The 19,793-nt window shown below is 39.4% G+C and overlaps 1 protein-coding gene and 1 long non-coding RNA gene across 5 annotated transcripts in view; one reads left to right on the top strand and one right to left on the bottom strand.

The window, feature by feature from the left end:
* Positions 1 to 19,793, bottom strand: part of PLA2R1 (phospholipase A2 receptor 1) — a 127,531-nt gene that overhangs the window by 11,500 nt on the left and 96,238 nt on the right. For all 4 annotated transcript variants that reach the window (XR_016230703.1, XR_011387005.2, XM_051847968.3 and 1 more), the window contains 7 exon segments: positions 19,661 to 19,725; positions 18,950 to 19,053; positions 16,727 to 16,866; positions 7,478 to 7,595; positions 6,666 to 6,796; positions 6,161 to 6,308; positions 1,428 to 1,666 (listed from right to left, as the gene is read on the bottom strand). Coding sequence is in view for 2 of the 4 variants with exons in the window: in XM_051847968.3 (XP_051703928.3) it covers positions 1,428 to 1,666; positions 6,161 to 6,308; positions 6,666 to 6,796; positions 7,478 to 7,595; positions 16,727 to 16,866; positions 18,950 to 19,053; positions 19,661 to 19,725 (945 nt within the window). In the remaining 2 variants the exon portion in view is untranslated.
* Positions 1 to 19,793, top strand: part of LOC149127404 (uncharacterized) — an 84,888-nt gene that overhangs the window by 58,503 nt on the left and 6,592 nt on the right. The window lies entirely within an intron of this gene.

Genomic DNA, 19,793 nt, shown 5'->3' with positions numbered 1-19,793 from the left:
CATCTCACAAGCAAAATTTTGATAATACTCAGTGTTGGCAAGGATGTGAAAAATCTAGATGCTCTCATTATTGTGTTGTTTGCATATAAATTGATACAAACATTTGAAGGGCAATTTGTCAATAGTTGTTAAAATTTCAAGTGTGCTCAATAGTTTCACTTTTGGGAATGTCCTATTTGCACAAAGATATTTGTGGTACCTTGTTTGTAACCATGAAACACTGAGAACCTAAATGTCTCTTCACAGGAGAAGGGTTTAATAAGCAGGAGTATATCCTACTATGTGGCTGTTCTAAAGAATGTGTGAGATTTTATGTGCTGACATTGAAAGCTGTAAAGGATATATTAAATCAAAAGGCAAGTTTAAGGGCAATATATAGTATGATCTCCTTTGTGTTTAAAAACTATATAACATTCATTCATCATCTGTATATAAATGTGTATATGTAGAGAATTTCTAGATACCAAGAAACTGTTTACAAGGTTTAACACTGGGGAATAGAACCAGGGTTTGGGATAGAACAGAGTTTACATCTCACTACTTTGAGTGTGTAATACTTTCATTTAAAAAAAAAAAAAAACACTATTCTCTCTATCACATCTCCAGAGTGGGGAGAAGGGGAGAACACCATGTGTTAAATTTTAAGGAGTATTGAATTAATGAATAGTTAAATTTCTAAGCAGGAAGTATGATTACTTTTTCTTGGAGAATTCTTTAAGTGCAACAGATTACTCAAACACAGTGCTTCAGTTTAAGATGTGTTACAGGGCACAGATGAGGCAGGATCTGGGGGAGGGTGCTCAGAAAATTTCAGGGAACCTTTCAAAGGTATTTCCAGGAATTAGGCTAGTGGAAATTTATCCTAAAAAGGTGTACATCCCTATGTCATAGCCATAGGCTTCTCATAGAGTTGATCAGTAGTTATTGTATCAACCAATTACTTCCATGTTACATTTACTATTATTTCTGGGACTTTTTCTTCCTGTGCTAATTTTAGATGTGATGTCACTAAAGAGGTAGACATGAAACACAAAGATGTCCAAGGGTCTTAGAACACCTACATCTCTAGCCGGCACCGTGGCTCACTAGGCTAATCCTCCACCTTGCGGCGCCGGCACACCGGGTTCTAGTCCCGGTTGGGGCGCCGGATTCTGTCCCGGTTGCCCCTCTTCCAGGCCAGCTCTCTGCTATGGCCAGGGAGTGCAGTGGAGGATGGCCCAGGTGCTTGGGCCCTGCACCCCATGGGAGACCAGGAAAAGCACCTGGCTCCTGGCTCCTGCCATCGGATCAGCGCGGTGCGCCGGCTGCAGCCGCGGCCATTGGAGGGTGATCCAACGGCAAAAGGAAGACCTTTCTCTCTCTGTCTCTCTCTCACTGTCCACTCTGCCTGTCAAAAAAAAAAAAAAAAAAAAAAAAAGAACACCTACATCTGCAGTGAACAATCCAATCCAGTGGGCGTGTCCTAGCCGGCTGAGGATAACAGTGAGGAAGGACTGGTGATACTGGTCTGTAATGCTGACCAGTTCTGCTCCGTGCAATTGGCAGGATTTTATTGCTGCATACCAAGTCATATTTGCATTGATTATTTTGTAAGTTCTGTTTCCATATTCTAAGGTATTGGGGATCGGATCCATGATAGATGTGTTTACTTCATGTCCAGCAGAATCTAAAACGAAAATACAACAAAAGTCATTTGTAGCGTCTAGATGAGAAAGGAAGAGGCAAAATTTAGCATGGATCCATACTGATCAGAGTTTTTCTTTCCAAATTGACTATTTCAGAATGAGAACACTACCTGAAAGTATAGGTGATGCTAATAAATTAGAACACTTTTGGAAAATTTAATGAAGGTGTTTCTTCAAAAACATAAACATAGATTGGACCACTTCTAAAAGACTTCCCATTTTGACCATCCTTTATCAGACTGATCACTTTTGGGTGGAAATGATGATAATATCCTTACTAGCTACACTGTCCCTAACGCACTGCTCAGGGAGAACTGAATTCTTGTTAATAGACTGCTGAGTCATTATGTAATCACATACTACATTAGAAATCTAATTTTATTTTGTTAAAAATTTTTAAGTATTTATTTGAAGGAGGGAGAAAAAGGGAGGAGGAGGGGGAGAGGAAGAGGGCATACGCATCTGATGGTTCACTTCCCAAATGCTCATAATGGCTGAGGCTGGGCTAAGGCCAAAGCTGGGAGGCAGGAAATCAATCCAGGCCTCTCACATGGTGGCAGGAGCCCATCATGGCTGCCTCCCAGGGACTCCATCAGCAGAAGGCTGTAATCAGGAGCCAGAGCCAGGACTCAAACTCAGGTACTCTGATGTGAGATACAGACATCTTAATGGCCAGGCCAAATACTCACCCCAGTTTTGCAAGTACATATTCTCAGATAAAATGCTTGACTATACTTTTGAGAATATGATAGTCACTATTATGTTTAATGTTTATATGTACAAATTATAAAAGGATTTTTTAAAATTAGGTTAGTAAATACTTAGAAATACACAAAATTCATATAAGTAGATACTATTAATAGATAAATTGTCAGAGTGCCCTAGTGAGTAAAGCTGCGACCTGAAGCGCCAGCATCCCATATGGGCACTGGTTTGAATCCTGACTGCTCCACTTCTGATTCAGCTCTCTGCTATGGCCTGGGAAAGCAGTAGAGGATGGCCCAAGTCCTTGGGCCCCTGTACCTGCATGAGAGACCTGGAAGAAACTCCTGGTTTGTGGCTTTGAATCGGCACAGCTCCAGCTATTGTGACCATCTGGGGAGTGAACCAGCAGATGGGAGACCTCTCTCTCTCTCTCTCTCTCTCTCTCTCTCTGCCTCTCTGTAATTTCAAATAAAATAAATAAAAATTTTTAAAAATTTATAGGTTAAAAGGCACATATGGTCATTGGTGCTTCTTGTTCATTCTAATCTAGCCTGTGTCTTATATCCTAATATGTCCTCTTTAATATGTACCTTTGCTTCTTTGTTTTGTATTATGTTGTGTACCAGGATAGCCTAAGTCCAGAAGATCTAACACAAGTTTCCATACTTTGGTCCAAAGTAACTTAAATTTCTCTCCATGTACTAGTTTAATTACAGTTGGGGTTGGAGAGGACAATAGTGAAGTGTGGCTAGATGCAAACACCTGGACTTAATCCAATTCCTGGCCTTAACTGGCAAGGAGATTCAGACAAATTAATCTTTCTAAATATCAAATTTCTGTTCTAGAAGAGGTTGATCAGCTTCCCTTAAAGGTGGGTAGAAGTCAATGAGATATCTACACAGGGTGCATTCTATTATATTTGGGATATAGCAGGTGCTCAATAAATTTTGCTGCTTGCTTCTTTCTCCTCCTCTGGTTATACTCCCCCCAGTAAAAATGGTGAAGTTAGAATTTAACTTTTACTCAAGACTGTTACCTTCATATAGCAGTAACATATATTATAAAACCAAAGGGAAATTAATATATTTGGCAATTAAATTGTGATGGTTCATACTTTTATTATCAATTTAGTCATTGTTAGAAGTCTGTTTGCCAGTCTATGTGCCTTGTCCCCAGTAATTCATGCAAAATCAATATAATATCAAAGTAAATATTTAAAAGTAATAGCAATTAGTATAATTAAAGTAATTGATATTCTTTGTGCACGTAAGCACATATTTATTTAAAAACAGAAGAGGATCAGAACTTGAGCATTCACTCAGGCCACAAGTTGTTTTCACAAGCAACAATAATTAAAAATTCCATCATTTGTTCAACATATGGTAGGAACTATGCTAAGCATTTATACAAAGCATCCAAGATAGTTACACCATGTTAAAGATGCAAAAATCAAAGCTCATGGAAGATAAGTCCCTTGACTAAAACTTATTTAGGGTGGGATGGGAATCCATCTGGGGTGGGCCCTCCATGTCCTAACTCCTCAACTCCACGTACTCTATACTATTGCCAAAGAACATCAACATGGGAAGTCCTAAAAATACCAAAGAGAGAAAATGATCCAAGGGTAGATTCCAACAAAAAACCCATATCAAGGAAGCAGAATAAAATCATTGTATTTAACTGAGATCTTGAATGTATTACTTACTTTTCCTAAGCCTCAAGCTTCTCAGTTGTAAAATGGGGAGACTTTTACCTACTTCACAAATTATCATGAAAATTTTATGGCATAATGCTCATAAAGCCAAGTCACAATGCCAGGCACATCATGACCACCTAAGTACATAGTCTACTGACAACAGTGCTTTTTCTAGCAAGCTTAACATTTACTGTATTTCTCTTGCTATTACAGATTTACTTTTTTATTTCAGTTCCTGACCATTATGCTCAAGTGATAACTTTCTCTGGAACTGCTTTTCAGAGTATGGTTTGATACTTAGTATCATTAAAAATATTATTTATGGGGCCAGCACTGTGGCATAGTAAGCTAAGCCTCTACCTGTGATGCTGGTCTCCCATATGGGGGATAGTTCATGCCCCGCTGCTCCTCTTCCAATCCCTCTCTCTGCTATGGCCTGGGAAAGCAGTGGAAGATAGCCAAAGAGCCTGGGCCCCTGCACCCACATGGCAGATCCAGAAGCTCATGGTTCCTGGCTTCGGGCTGTTGTGGCCATCTGTGGAGTGAACCAGTGGATAGAAGACCTTTTTTCTTTCTCTCTCTCCTCTCTGTCTCTCTGTCTCTGTCTCTCTTTCTCTGTCACTCTCTCAAGTAAATACATCAAATTAAATAAAAGTTTAAAAATATAATTTATTTGAAAGGCAGAGAGACAGGGAGTGATGGAGGGACACACACATAGTGGGATATTCCATTTGCTGGTTTACTCCCCGAATGACCACAGCAACCAGGGGTGGGCCAGGCCAAATCCAGGAGCCAGGAGCTTCATCCAGGTCTCCCAACATGGGTGGCAGGCACCCAAGCATTTGGGTCATCATCTTCTGCTTACCTAGCACATTAGCTACGAGCTGGATAAAAAGCAGAGCATACAGAACTCAAACTTTCTGATCCTGGGATACGGGCGTTACAAACAGTGGCCCAACCTGCTGCACCATGGTGTTGGCCCCACTTAGTATCAGGAAAGAGTTCACATGGGTGTAATACTAAGGAGTATAAGTCATGCTCCAGATCAGCATCTGTATTCCTGTTTGGGCTGCTCAGTTCCATGCAGTTCCAGAAACAAATCTTGGTCTTCTGTGGTGGTATGGTGCCAAGATGCTTAGCACTCAGTAAAAGCATAAGCTGTGGTGGTTGTTTTATTACTTAATGTCACTTAGCATGCATTGCACTTCTGCTTCACTCCATTGGCTGTTTGTGATAGAATGGCATTTGTATTTCATACCAGAATCCTTTAAGGGGGTGTTCTCAGCATCCCATCTTTAGCCACAGAGATCTTTTTTAGAGTTCCAAGAAAGGAGCATTTATGACTTGGTTTATTTCCCAGATCCTTCTACAATATTTTCTATGTGATTTAACAACAACAACAACAAAGACACACACACACACACACACACACAAAAGAAAAACCCGAATAGGCACATAATCTCAGAACAAAGCAGAATTTGACTAAACGTGACTAAGCTGGATATATAAACTTAGTCATCACTCAATGGGTTCTGCAGTCTTTTGAGCCCTTGGAAGGACATAGTCTTTGGTAGAGGAGAATAAGTGAATCAATACATGTAAAGTCAGAGTGAGAGGCTCACACTGCAAACTGTGAAGCTGTTAGCTTTATGTGGTGCATAACAAATATGAAAGAGAGGGATGAGCCATGGAAATGAAAGGAATAAAAAAACCAAATACTGGGGCCGGTGTTGGCTCGTAGAGAGTAGAGCTGCTGCCTGTGACTTCAGCATCCCCTGTGGGCGCTGATTCAGGACCTGGCTGTTCCACTTCTGATCCAGCTCTGCTGATGTGCCTGGGAAAGCATCAGAAGATGGCCCAGGTGTTTCGGCCCCTGCACCCACATGGGAGATCCGGAGGAAGCTCCAGACTCCTGGCCTTGGCCTGGCCTACCCTGGCTGTTGCAGCCATTTAGGAAGTGAACCAGTGGATAGAATCTCTCTCTCCCTGTCTGTCTCTTTCTCTCTCTGTGTAACTCTGACTTTCAAAAAAAAAAAAAATCTTAAAAAAAAAAAAAAAACCAAACAGTTCTTACCCTGTATTTTTTCACAAACAAACCCATAGCCTTCTTTCCCACAGTCTTCAAAATACCATTTTCCAGTGAAATGAAAGTTAGGATTACTTGACAGCAAGGCACAAAGAGGGATGGGTTTTTGATCTGCAGTGGTGTTGTAACTTGGAATCTTTAAAAAACACATGTTATCAAAAATAAAGGAACATATAACATTATTATAACATTGAAGTTTTTACTAAGGATATAATTTTTCAAATTAAAACATCCTCATTCCTTTATTTGTATTTAATAAACTTCACAAATCACTTTATAACCTACAAAGTAAACAATTACTGTGATGAGTAAAGTAATTATATTTATGGAACACATGAACAGATGAAATTACATTATTAAAAATTAATATATTGCTATCAAAGAAATATAAATCTATGCCTACAAAATATAGGAAATAAAAAATGCCTAGTAAACAAATATTGAATGAAATCTCTTGTTAAAATGATTTTGAAAAGTAAACCTGTAAACTTACATTTATTATATCAGACGGAGACCAGTTAGAATATGCCACAGGATTTCCATTTAGCCATTTTTCATAATCATCATTTTGTAACCCTATCCACACATTAGTAGTCTGGCCAAAAAGATTCATGGTAATGAAAGCTGAAAAAGAAGAATCCATTATCTAATTTACTACATATAAACTAGTTGAGTAATCATTGAATTTTGTTTATAGCTATGATTGTATTTAAATGATAACAAAACTTAATTATGAATCAATTGTGGGAATTGAGTATGTCTTTGTTAAGGTGATGCAGCTTCTTTCCCTTTTGTTTCAGTTTAAATAGAGAGAAATTAGCTAGATAACTTGAGACTTCATCACATCATTAACAAAACAATTTCCAGTATTCAGTCAATGCCTCCCTCAACAAAAAAGAGGTACCTCCTACATTTAAAGTAAGGTATATAGTTGTCTAAATAATAAATAAATATGTAAAATAAATCTAAAGAGATCTAAAAATATACCATGCAATTATAGTAGTCTATACCTGAGATTATTTTAGTCATTTCAAAATACAGACCATAAATATGTCACCTTTTTAGTATTACTGGTGAAACAAAAGACTTTGAAGTTCAGAGTTTATCATCAATGCTTTATGTTTTTAAGATATCATGACATAAAACCTTCTAGATCAAACTGAAAATTTGGGATAAAATTTGTGTCATCAAAAATACAGTTTTTTAAAGGTTGATGTGAAAATGTCAGAACTTTTTGGAATATTTTAATAGCTACTTTAGAATAAAAGTGGTTATCTTGGCCTGGTTGAACACTGAGTTCTCTACCTTGCTCCACTTCACTTTCAATGGCGACCAGTGTCCCTCCTTCATCAAAACAGAAATCTCGAGCCTGTGTCCAGTTCTTCCAGTTGCTTGGGTCTTTGGGGACATTCACCAAAAGGCACTATAAAAAAATGTCAAAGCAGAGTGTTCACTTCATATTTTCCTGAATGAATTAAAAGTTTCCCAAAGACACTGGGGATCGGCCTTGAACATACTTCATGCTTTTCTTGGGCAGAAAGAACTCATTTTTCTTACAGCAGCACTAAAGACATTAAAATGAGACAAAGAGGAGCAGGTTTCAGGGTAGGCAGTGACCTGCCTACATTTGCATGAGGCAGAAAAGGAGGATGCGTTTCGCCATGTGCAATGTCAGAATAATATCTTCTGCTCAAAGAAAAGTAGTATTCTTGCCAGTCTGATTGCAGTGTTCACAATGGAAGATCTAATCTAGACAACAATTCTGGGGGGTGCGTTGAGCAGCTTCATTTGATTTTATTTACAAACATACTTCCTCACTTTAGGTGTGAGAGGAATACTGGGAAATCAAATCACACCAGGTAATTAAATTCACTAACTATTTGGAGTCAGCCATTTAGCCACTAAGTCTGCTGGGAAGAGCAGAAAAGAAACAAGGAGCCCAGTGGGAGAAGAAGCAGGAGCAGGACCAAGGAAATCTGGAAAGGAGGAGAAATGAAAGGGGAGGTCAACCATCAGTGCTAAACTCACACACAAAGAAAGGCTGTGGGATTGGGCGGTAAGAGTTGATTGTTACTGAAGAGAGAATAACAACAAAGCAGAGATTTCTTTATTATGGGATAGGATGAGAAATTCAATGATCCATACTAGGCAGAGCAAGCAGAGTTGAAGCTATGCTTTTTTTTTTTTTTTTTTTTTTTTGCCCCAGCCTTAAAGCTCAGTGAAATTAAAATGTGTCAGTAGGACCATAAGGAATTAGGCAAGAGGCAGAGATAGAAGAGAAAGGTGATAACAGATCAGGAAAAGTTCCAGAGAAGTCAAGAGAGACTTTATGCAAAGGAAATTCACCTGGAATTTGCTGGGGTTTCCTCTCACACTCAAGTCTCTTATTGAACAAGGACAGCCCTAGTCATTAATAGGTCAGATCTCAAGATCTTGCCATGGAGAGAATCTCAGCTACAGAATAATTCTAGGTCATCCTTCCCTGTCTTATTTTGGGATGATATCCTTCTCCATCATTCTCTAATTTATGAATTCATTAGTTCCAACCTCTTCTTCACCATCATATGTCCCTTAAAAGCAGAGAGACTAAGTCTTTGAACATCACACCACATAAAGTCCCCAATAAACATTTATGGAACAAAATAAAAGCCAATGGATCCTAAAATGGTTGTCAAATAACATACTCAGGCAATCTAGATTTAGCCCATTTGTTCTCAGATAAGCAATTTTGCCACTTGTGGGTATATTTTGACACTTTTTCTGGAGATAATTTTGGTTGTTACAATGGTAGGGTCTCTAGCAAATAAAGACCAGGGATGCTATTGAACGTTTTATGCTGTACAGGTCAGATCATGTCCCCACAGCAAAGAATTATCCAGCTATTAATAGTGCTGAAGTAAGTCTGTTCAAAACTCAGTCCTGCTCATAATGTTCTTTAGTTGAACCCTCTGGGGGTTTTCAATTGCTCGTAGCGTGAAAACCAGAAACCCTGATATAGCTTGAAGTAGAGTTACCAAGTAAGAAAGGAAATAACATTTTCCATTTGTCTGGTCCTCTTTGCCTTGTTTGTTTCACAAAGAAACCAAATTGGCTTTAAAGGAGTTTAATTTTATAACAACTATCCTTTTATCTAATTCTTTTCATTTTGCCTTTTTTCTCTAATTACAAACTCCAAAGAGTGGTGCATACTAATTATTAGGAAGTCTTATCATTTAATGTGAATTCACCTTGTGTTCAGATAGTCACACTAATGAACCATTCATAAATACCAATGAACCTTATTGGTTCAGCTACCTCAATAAACCCAGAAAAACACTCTGTCTCCTGCTCTTGCAACATGTTTGCCTCAGCCAAGACTTACTAGCTTGACAAGATGAAAGTGTGGACTGCCATTTTTACAACTACATTGTTTCTAAAAATATCACATGTTTACAAACACACTCTTAAATGGTGTCATTAATAATTAAAGCGAAGTTAGCAAGATGAAGTATAGCATCCTTAATTTTAACTTGCTTATTTACTTAGTAATTTACAAAATGTGATTAAGTATAATGCATCTCTAATTATTACTGTGAATTAAGGAGGCCTACTGTACTCCAAACAAGCTTTGAATATAAAATTCCTCTTGTCATTTCTAGGTCTACACTTGAAAGTAGGTTTCATGATCTTCCCTTCAAGCTTAGTCCTTTCCCAGAATTCTCCGGATATTGAATGGCCACCATCAGCACACAGTGACACAAGCCTGAAACCTGGGAGGCAACCTCACCCTTCTACTCTGTCCACCTTGCAGCTCCACCATCTGGACATCCAATTTCTCAAAGAGCACCTCCTTACTCCCCCTAGACCACTGCCCCAAGTTCTCTGCCACTACCATCTTAGTCCAAGTCACTAATCTCTTCCTTGACTGCTGTAATAGATTCCTAACAGCTCTCACCCTTGCCTTCCTTCAATATTTTTTTTTTTTTTGACAGAGTTAGTGAGAGAGAGAGAGACAGAGAGAAAGGTCTTCCTTCCATTGGTTCACCCCCCCAAATGGCTGCTACGGCCGGCGCACTACACCAATCCGAAGCCAGGAGCAGGTGCTTCCCCCTGGTCTCCCATGCAGGTGCAGGGCCCAAGCACTTGGGCCATCCTCCACTGCCTTTCCAGGCCACAGCAGAGAGCTGGACTGGAAGAGGAGCAACCGGGACAGAATACGGCACCCCAACCAGGACAAGAACCCCGGGGTGCTGGCACCGCAGGCAGAGGATTAGCCTAGTGAGCCGCAGCGCCAGCCTCAATATGTTCTTAAAACCAAAATTAGAGTGATGCTTTTCAAAATTTGGTCATGGTCATGTCACTCTTTTTCTTTTTCTTTCTTTTTTTTATTTTTTGCCAGGCAGCGTTAGACAGAGAGAGAGAGAGAAAGACACAGAGAGAGAGAGAGACAGAGAGAGAGTTATAGACAGTGAGAGAGAGACAGAGAGAAAGGTCTTTCTTCCATTGGTTAACTCCCCTAATGGCCGCTAGGGCTGGCACTACGCAGATCTGAAGCCAGGAGCCGGGTACTTCCTTCCAGTCTCCCATGCGGGTGCAGGGCCCAAGCACTTGGGTCATCCTCCACTGCCTTTCTGGGCCACAGCAGAGAGCTGGACTGGAAGAGGGGCAACCAGGATAGAATCCAGCGCCCCAATCGGGACTAGAACCCGGGGTGCCGGTGCCGCAGGCAGAGGATTAGCCAAGTGAACCACGGTGCCGGCTGGTCATGTCACTCTTCACCTTAAAACCCATCATGGGTTTTCCATTGCTCTTAGGATAAAAACCAGAAACTCTACCATGATACCATTCTAGCTTCTTTTGTCTTACTTTTCATTATTCTGACTCTCCATGCTTCCTTTAGTTTCTTAAATATCATTATTACTTCTCAAAACAGACTTTAGCACATGCTGCTCCCCTACTTTTAATGATCCCAGCCCTTCTCACCATCTAAATCAAGGTCCTCCTGTTAACACACTTTTACAGAATTGTATGATTTTTTTCTTTATCTCATACATCACAGTTTTAAGTTGTGTGGTTATTTTCCTGACTGATTTACTGCTGTTTGCTCTCCTGTAAGCTCCAAAGTCTGTAAGCTAAGTCTATAAGTTCCAAAAAGGAAAGGATTGTGTCCATTTTCTCCCACCACTGAATTCTCAGTTTTCAACATAGTTTAATGAATGGATGAATACAGTGCTAAGATCAGACTAAATTCCAAACAGAAGAGTTTTTTAGGAAAAGTTATGTTGTGCATAAAATAAAATGTTGGATAATTCCAAACCAGATGGTGCAAGGCCGCCAGTGGCATTCAATCAAGTTCTTGAATAAAACTTTGTAAGTGGAAGCTCGAGTGTTAATCACATACACATGCACACAAGCCCAGAGACTGTCTTCCACAGGTCTGCTAGGACAAATATCTTAGAAGACTTGGTATTCCTTGAGAAAACCATGGTCAAGCCTCTTCCCTATCATCAAGCATGGAGAAAATTATTTATGAGACCTAAGGAAATAGGTTTAGCTTTGACATATCCTTGGATTTTTTAAAAAAAAAGATTTATTTATTCATTTGAAGGACAGAGTTACAGAGAGGCAAAAGCAGAGACAGAGAGAGGTCTTTCATCTGATGGTCCACTCTCCAAATGGCTGCAACGCCAGAGCTGGGCCAATCTGAAGCCAGGAGTCTCCCGTGCAGGTGCAGAGGCTCAAGGGCTTGGGCTATCTTCTACTGTTTTCCCAGGACATAACAGAGAGCTGGACTGGAAGTGGAGCAGCCAGGATTTGAACTGGCACCCACATGGGATTCCGGCACCATAGGCAGTGGCTTTACCCACTACAGCACTGGCCCCTACTTGGATTTTAAAACTCTTAAAAGGTTAATTTGTTTTGCTTAGAAATAACTATAAAAATTAGTACTAGGAAATTAATAAAGAGGGAGCAAAATGTAATGGGACATAATATTGAAACTCATTGAGAATTGTGAAATTAGGTCTTTGGTTTTTATCTCCTGCTTTTCCTTCTGTAGCTTTATGTGCTAGTGGAGGAAAACCATCCGCTCAGGGTTCGCTGCTCCTCTCAGCCATTGACCTTTCTGTTGCCAACTTTTCTAATAACCTGATGAATCCATTAGAATGAGCCCTCCTCATCTGGCTTTGATTTGCAGCAGTTTGTTTTTTAGCCAGTAGGAAGGGTGATTACAGTGCAATGAGATGTTTTGAAAGAGGAAGAAGCGAGCCGGTGCCGCGGCTCACAAGGCTAATCCTCCGCCTAGCGGCGCCGGCACACCAGGTTCTAGTCCCGCTTGGGGCGCCGGATTCTGTCCCGGTTGCCCCTCTTCCAGGCCAGCTCTCTGCTGTGGCCAGGGAGTGCAGTGGAGGATGGCCCGGGTGCTTGGGCCCTGCACCCCATGGGAGACCAGGAGAAGCACCTGGCTCCTGGCTCCTGCCATCGGATCAGCGTGGTGCGCCGGCCGCAGCGCGCTGGCTGCGGCGGCCATTGGAGGGTGAACCAACGGCAAGGGAAGACCTTTCTCTCACTGTCCATTCTGCCTGTCAAAAAATAAAAAAAAAAAAAAAAAAGGAAGACGCAAGCACCTTAACATAACTTTTATGACAGTATATTAGTATAACTATTCAATTTTATTATTAGTTTTTGTTGCTAATCTCTTACTGTGCTAAATTATAAACTAAACATTATCATAAGCACATATATAGGGAAAAGCATACTATAGTTAGGGTTTGGTACTATCTGAGGTTTCAAACACACAGTTTATTCATTCATTCATGTAACTGTGTTGGATATTGAGATTCAACATAGGGGAGGGGTGAACAGAGACAACCCTTTCTCTGATACACTGAAGCCCTCATATGCTGCTGGTAGGATTGTAAAGCAGTTTTGTTGTGTGTAAAATCATTTGTCAATTCCTCAAAAAGTGAAACATAGAATTATCATATGATCCAGCAATTCTACTCCTAGATATTTTCCCCCAAAGAACTGAAGACAGAGACTCTAATCGAGATTTACGTCAATGTTCATTGCAGCATTTTATTCACAATAGTCAGAAGATGGAAACTACCCAAGTGTCCATCAAGAAATGAAAGAATAAACATATATAATTGAGGATTATTTTGTTATGAAAATGAATGGAGTTTTGATAATTCTAAAACATGGATGAACCTTGAAATCATGCTAAATGTGAGAGGCCAGAGAGAAGAACAATACTCATTTTCTTCTCTCTTTATATGAAACATCTAGAATAGGTGCCTTCATAGAGATGGAAAATAAATTAGAAGTTACTAGAACCTGGAGAGGGGGAATAGGAAGTTTTTTTAATGGTTACAGAGTTTCTGTTTGGGATAATGAAAAAGTTTAGGAAATATCAGTAAAAATGATGAGTGTGTAACGTTGTGCGTATAATTAATGCCACCTACTTGTATGTGTTATAATGGTTAAAGTGACATATTTTGTATATATTTACTACAATGAAGAAGCTTTAAAAACTAATTGTCAAAGGTTTAAATAAAAGGCAGTATTCAAAGTTTTGTTGAGTATTAGCTACAAGTTTCTGATACTGAGGTGTCAAATTAATTTTCAGCTGGTAGAAAGATTTTGTAGTTTGAGAAAATGGGAAGTGGGAAATATTAACTATTTAAAATCATGTATCTCAATACTATAGTAAAGTTTCAAGGAATCATATTATTCTGGACAGTATCTTACACAGCCACCAGGCTGACCATATCATGGGACTAAGTGTGGCAATTCTTGAGTTTTATTATCTAAGACTATTTTTTAAGGGAAATTTTAGGGGAAGGAACGGTATTTCCTATATACTTTCTGCCCCACACATTCATAGTTTCTTCCGTTAGCAACACTTCCTACCAGATCGATAAATTTGTTACATTAACGCATCATAATCACCCAGTTTGACCATGATTTACATTAGGGCTCAAGCTTGGTGTTGTACATTCTATGAGTTTGGTCAAGCATACATGTGTCCCTCTTTGTCGTACCCATAACAGTGTTTTTGCTACCTCTGTGTTCTTCTTGTCACTCTCTCTCCTCCATCCCCTGGCAACCACTGATCTTGTAACTGTCTCCATAGTTTTGCCTTTACCAGAATGTCATAAAGCTGGATTTGTACAGTATTATAGCATTTTCAGAATGGCTTCTTTCACTTGTTTATATGCATATAAATTTGCTGCATGTCTTTTCATAGCTTGACAGCTGAATTATTTTTAGCATTGAATAATATTTCACTATCTGAGGTGCCATTGTTTATCCACTCACCTACTAAAGGCTATCTTGGTTGCTTCCAGGTTTGGGCAATTATGAATAAAGCTGGTCTAAACATCCTTGTGCAGGTTTTCATGAGGACATGAGTTTCCAACTTTTTTGGATAGACACCAAGGAGTGTGAATGTTGGATTGTATGTTAAGAGTATGTTTAGTTTTGTAAGAAGCTCTCAAACTGTCTTCCACAGTAGCTGTATCTTTTGCTACCCTCCATCAATCAACCAAATTGGTGTCAGTGTTCCAGATTTTGGCTGTTCTAATAGATGTGTGGTAGTATCTCAGTGTTGTTCTATTTGTCATTTCAGAGTAGCAATCCCTAAGTTCTATGAAGTGGCATGTGTAGAGGAGACAAGATGACAGATTTTGGGATAGGAAACATGATGTTGCTTCTCAACCTGATACTTACTATGAACTTCCATAAAATTCATACAATTTTATTAGACTCGATCTTCTACTCTACAAAATCGGGATAATTCTATATATATAAAAATTCAATGAAATAAGAAATAGATATGAAATCACTCAGCGGCCGGCGCCATGGCTCACTTGGCTAATGTTCTGCCTGTGCCGCCGGCAGCCAGGGTTCTAGTCCCGGTTGGGGCATTGGGTACTAGTCCCGGTTGCTCCTCTTCCAGTCCAGCTCTCTGCTGTGGCCTGGGAGGGCAGAGGAAGATGGTCCAAGTGCTTGGGTCCCTGCACCTGCATGGGAGACTGGGAGAAGTACCCGGCTCCTAGCAGCCATTAGGGGAGTGAACCAAATGAAGGAAGACCTTTCTCTCTGTCTGTCTCTCGCTGTCTATAACTCTCTCTCTGTCTCTCTCTCTTCCTCTCTCTCTCCCTCTCCCTCTCTCTCACTGTCTAACTCTGCCTGGCAAAAAAAAAAAAAAAAAATCACTCAGCAAAATCAGCTAAGAGGTAGAAGCAACCAAAATGTCCATTGATAGATGAATGGATAAACAAAATGTGGCAAATATATAAAATGAAATGTCATTCAGTCTTAAAAGGAGGGAAATCCTGCTACATGCTACAACATGGATGAACCTTGAGGACGTTGTGTCAAGTGAAATAAAGCAGTTACAAAACGCTATATACTGTATGATTCCCGTTACAGGAATTATCTGAGTAGTCAAATTCATAGGGACAGAACAGTGTTTGCCTGGAGCTGGGGGGCAGGAGAGGGAGAAGAACAAACAGCTCTTGTTCCATGCTGTAATTATGGAGTTTTCAGTTTTGCAAGCTGAAAAGGGTTCAGAGATTTACTGGGAAAGTATTTAACACTGATGGACTTTATACCTAAACCATTTAAGATGGTATATCCTATGCTATGTGTATTTTACTACAAGTAAAAATTTTAAAAAATCAGTGCCACATGGAAGGTGCTCAATCCAAGTGACTTCATTTCACAAGTTGACAATGGGAGAAAGATTTCAAAGAAGGAGAGAATGCCCTGCCAGCATAACTGAACATTTAGATCGAAAATAGCCTGCCAATAATTGAAGAACAATTTCATACTAGTCTAGGAAATTAAGACACAATCTGAGCTTTTTAATTCTCTAGGAGTTAAGCAATTATAATTTGGGATACATTCTAATTACTTCTACTGTGGCCTATAATGATATTTTATTATGAAACATAAAGAGTGGGGAAAAAGTCTAGGCCTTACTAGAAGTAGAGTCATAATTAATAATACTGGTTTACAACATCCCTGCTGTCTGCATGGAAGAACCAGCTTTGTGAGGTTCAAGATGACACTGACCCAGCTAAGTCATTAGTCTGCCAGCGTGCAGGTCGGCAGAGTTGCAGGCAGGGAAGACCCAAAAGAAGATGGAGTCTGGCCCTCTGGAGTTTACAGTTCATTTGGGAGCAGAGCTGGGTACATTGCCAAACATGCATATACTCTCTCTCTCTCTCTCTCTCTCCTTTTCTCTCCCTCTCTCTTTCTCCTCCAGTCCCCACCTACACCCCCCCCCCACATGACCACACATACCTAGTGTAACATTCATCTAGTACAATGAATGACTGTGCCAGTGGTAAAAACTGTATGTACAAATGAGAGGTGGTGTCAAGGCATTTTTGATAAAAAGTTTTTTTTCCCAAAGGTTGGTTCCTAACTGGAAAATTCTAACAAAAAAATTTCAGGTCCTATGAACAACTCATACTTTTTCTAAAAGCCATTCCCACTTTTTGATTACTTTCCAAAATGAACATCTATGAGAGATAAATATAAGCAACAGTTTGAAAAGGAGTTTACCTTATAGTCAAAATATAGCCATCCTTTAGGGCATGTTCCGTGTTGCTTTGGAGTATCTTTCTCTTTCTCTATGACCCAAAATGTTTTTCTCTTACAAATACTGGGCATAGAAACTGAACACTCTTCTCTGTCCCAGAGTCCTAGAGGAGAAAATGGGGTGGGAGAAGTTTAGAAACAATGGTGACTCTTTGTAGGCATTCTCTATGGGCCACTATTTTTAAAGCTGCTCTGGTTTTTTCATGTTTATTTTTTTACATCTAGAAACTCAACCAAACTTTACTGACCATGGAGTCACCGTTGTCTCAATATACATAGAGAAAGGGGAGAAAAGATTCTAAATAGATGATCACACACACACACACACACAAAAAAAAAGATCATTTCCATACCTTAATTCTTCAGAAAATGTAATTTAGACAAATTAACTCTATGGGGCCAGGGCTGTGGCTTAGTAGGTTAAGCCTCTGCCTGTGGCACGATCCCATATGAGTACTGGTTCATGTTTTGGCTGCTCCTCTTCCAGTCCAGCTCTCTGCCTACAGCCTTGGAATGTAGTGGGAGATGGCCCAAGTACTTAGACCCTGGCACCCATGTGGGACACCCGGAAGAAGCTCCTGGCTCTTGGCTTCAGATCAGCTCAGCTCCAGCCACTGTGGCCATTTGGGGAGTAAACCAGCAGATGGAAGACCTCTTTCTCTGTCTCTCCCCCTCTCTCTGTAACATTGCCTCTCAAATAAATTAAATAAATCTTTGAAAAGAATTAACTCTGTAACTTCTAAGAAAGTGGTATTTCTCAATAATAATGGTTAAATGAAACAGATTCACATATAGTCATGCCTTGAGTAAAATATATCCTCAAGTCCTTAGCCTCTTAAAGCCAATCTTTTGTATTTTTTTTTTAAATTTAGGAAAGCTCTAGTTTTAGGCTTACAATTACAGAATGTATTTCATTAGTATCCAAGTCATAAATTCCAGAACAGGGCAGGGTGCATGGAAATTGCAAGAGTAGATTCAGTTTTCTAGTATCATGAATATGAACTAAAAAGATATTGGATTTGAAAGAGGGGCTGGAATCCAATTTCAATGCAGATTCTCCTGCACTCTCAAAACAGCCATTTCCGCAGGCTGTTGTGACACCTGCTGGCAAAAGCAAGCTGATTAAGTACATGGTCTTTCCTTTTGTAACTTGCTACAGAGGGACCATGGATAGCTTCCCATATTTATCCCTCTCCTGACTTGGGGCACACATTGGTTAAGAATCTGTCAGAGTAAGGCTAGCATTACCTTTTATTGATTAGAAAGAGGTGAGCATAAATGGGCCACTCAAACAACACTGTACTGACTGGACTTCAACCTAAATATGCTTCTAAACCCAATTTGCAAAGAGCTGCTGTTCTAAGGCAAGCAACAATTAATGCCAAGTATTAAAAAGAATGCCAAACTGAGTAAGAATATTAAATGGGAAAATGAAATAAATTTTATCCAGCTAATTATAAGTTAGATACTAGGAAAAAATTTAAAAAATAAGTGCATACTGAAATTTCATAGAGAATAGTATTTTCCAGGTATATTTTTCTTTTTTTGTTGTTTTTTAAGATTTATTAATTTATTTGAAAGGCAGAGTTACGGAGAGGCAGAGGCAGAGAGAGAGAGAGGGAGGAAGAGGGGTGGAAGAGAGAGAGGGAGAGAGAGAGAGAGAGAAAAAGAGGTCTTCCATCTGCTGGTTCACACCCCAGAATGCTACAATGGCTGGAGCCAGGAGCTTCTTCTGGGTCTCCCATGCAGGTGCAGAGGCCTAAGGACGTAAGCCATCTTCTACTGCTTTCCCAGGCCGTTAGCAGAGAGCTGGATTGGAAATGGAACAGCTGGGACTCAAGGGGTGCTCCTATGTGATGTTGGCACTGCAGGCAGCAGCTTTATCCACTACGCCACAGTGCCGGGCCCACCCAGGCATTTTTTTCCATAGGCTTACTTTGGTGCTGTTTTGGTTCATGAAGAAGGAATTATCCAGATCTAAATTAGTTTCAGGAACATAAATGCATGCATTAAACAGAAGGATGGCCATCCTCAAGCCTTAAACTAATAATATTGACACAACACAGTCAACTGAAAAGTGAAAAAAATGGAACCTTCTCACAGAACTGATGCAATGAAAGGGAGACGTCAAGCCTCCTCAGAGTTAGTGGTGTGTATGATAAACCCCAAATGGATAAATGAAATAACCTGTTATGGAAGAAATGAAGGCGCATCTCTGGCTCTGATTATTCATGGATCTATCTCTTTCTTTGTCCCAGTTCTGGTAAATGACTGGTGTTCCATCTCTCCAGCTGTGGGAATACAAAATATTTTAAGGTCTTCTCTCATTCTGTATGTTCAATCTCCAACACCATTCCTGGAGTTCTGATCCTTGGGGTGAAGGCACACTATTTTATTGAATTAAAAAATACTCATTAAAAAACAAAGTAGAAGATAAGATTTGGATGTTTTCATTATAAAGAAATATGAAATGTTTGAAAAGATACATATAATTACTCTGATTGGACATAACACAATGTATACACGGACTAAAACCTCACATAAAATAAAAAACCCTTATGCATAGAATAGAATAGCAATAAAATTAACAATATTGTATACTTAAAAACTTAGAAAGTGGATTTAATTTCAATATTCTTATTACAAAAATAAATAAATGCATAAATAAAGTGGAGGGAAAAGATTTGGAGGTCATCATTTGATTAAGCATAGATTGTAGAGATGATTTCCTTGGTGTAGACTTAAAAATACACATATCTTTGGTTAGGGAAATGAACATTTATAAGTTAAAGAGAATTTTGAAGGCTACTTAACAAAATGATGACTAAAATCTTGTGAAGTCATTTTGCAAATAAAACCTACAAACAATATTGAATGCAAATTAATCCAGGTTCATACCGCAGTTCATCATTGGCTGTTTCTTCCTGAAGTCCAATCCACCAATTTGCACCATACTTAGAGAGCTATTAAAGAAAATAAAATGTCAGCATTTATTCTACTTGTTTTCCTTTTTCACTACTAAGATTAAAGG

Source organism: Oryctolagus cuniculus, chromosome 3, assembly GCF_051225735.1.
Source record: "Oryctolagus cuniculus isolate XC-2025 breed Fujian yellow rabbit chromosome 3, ASM5122573v1, whole genome shotgun sequence".
Taxonomy (NCBI): Eukaryota; Metazoa; Chordata; class Mammalia; order Lagomorpha; family Leporidae; genus Oryctolagus; species Oryctolagus cuniculus.
The sequence above is the reverse complement of the archived record's forward strand: the minus strand, read 5'-3'. Positions and strand labels throughout refer to the sequence as shown.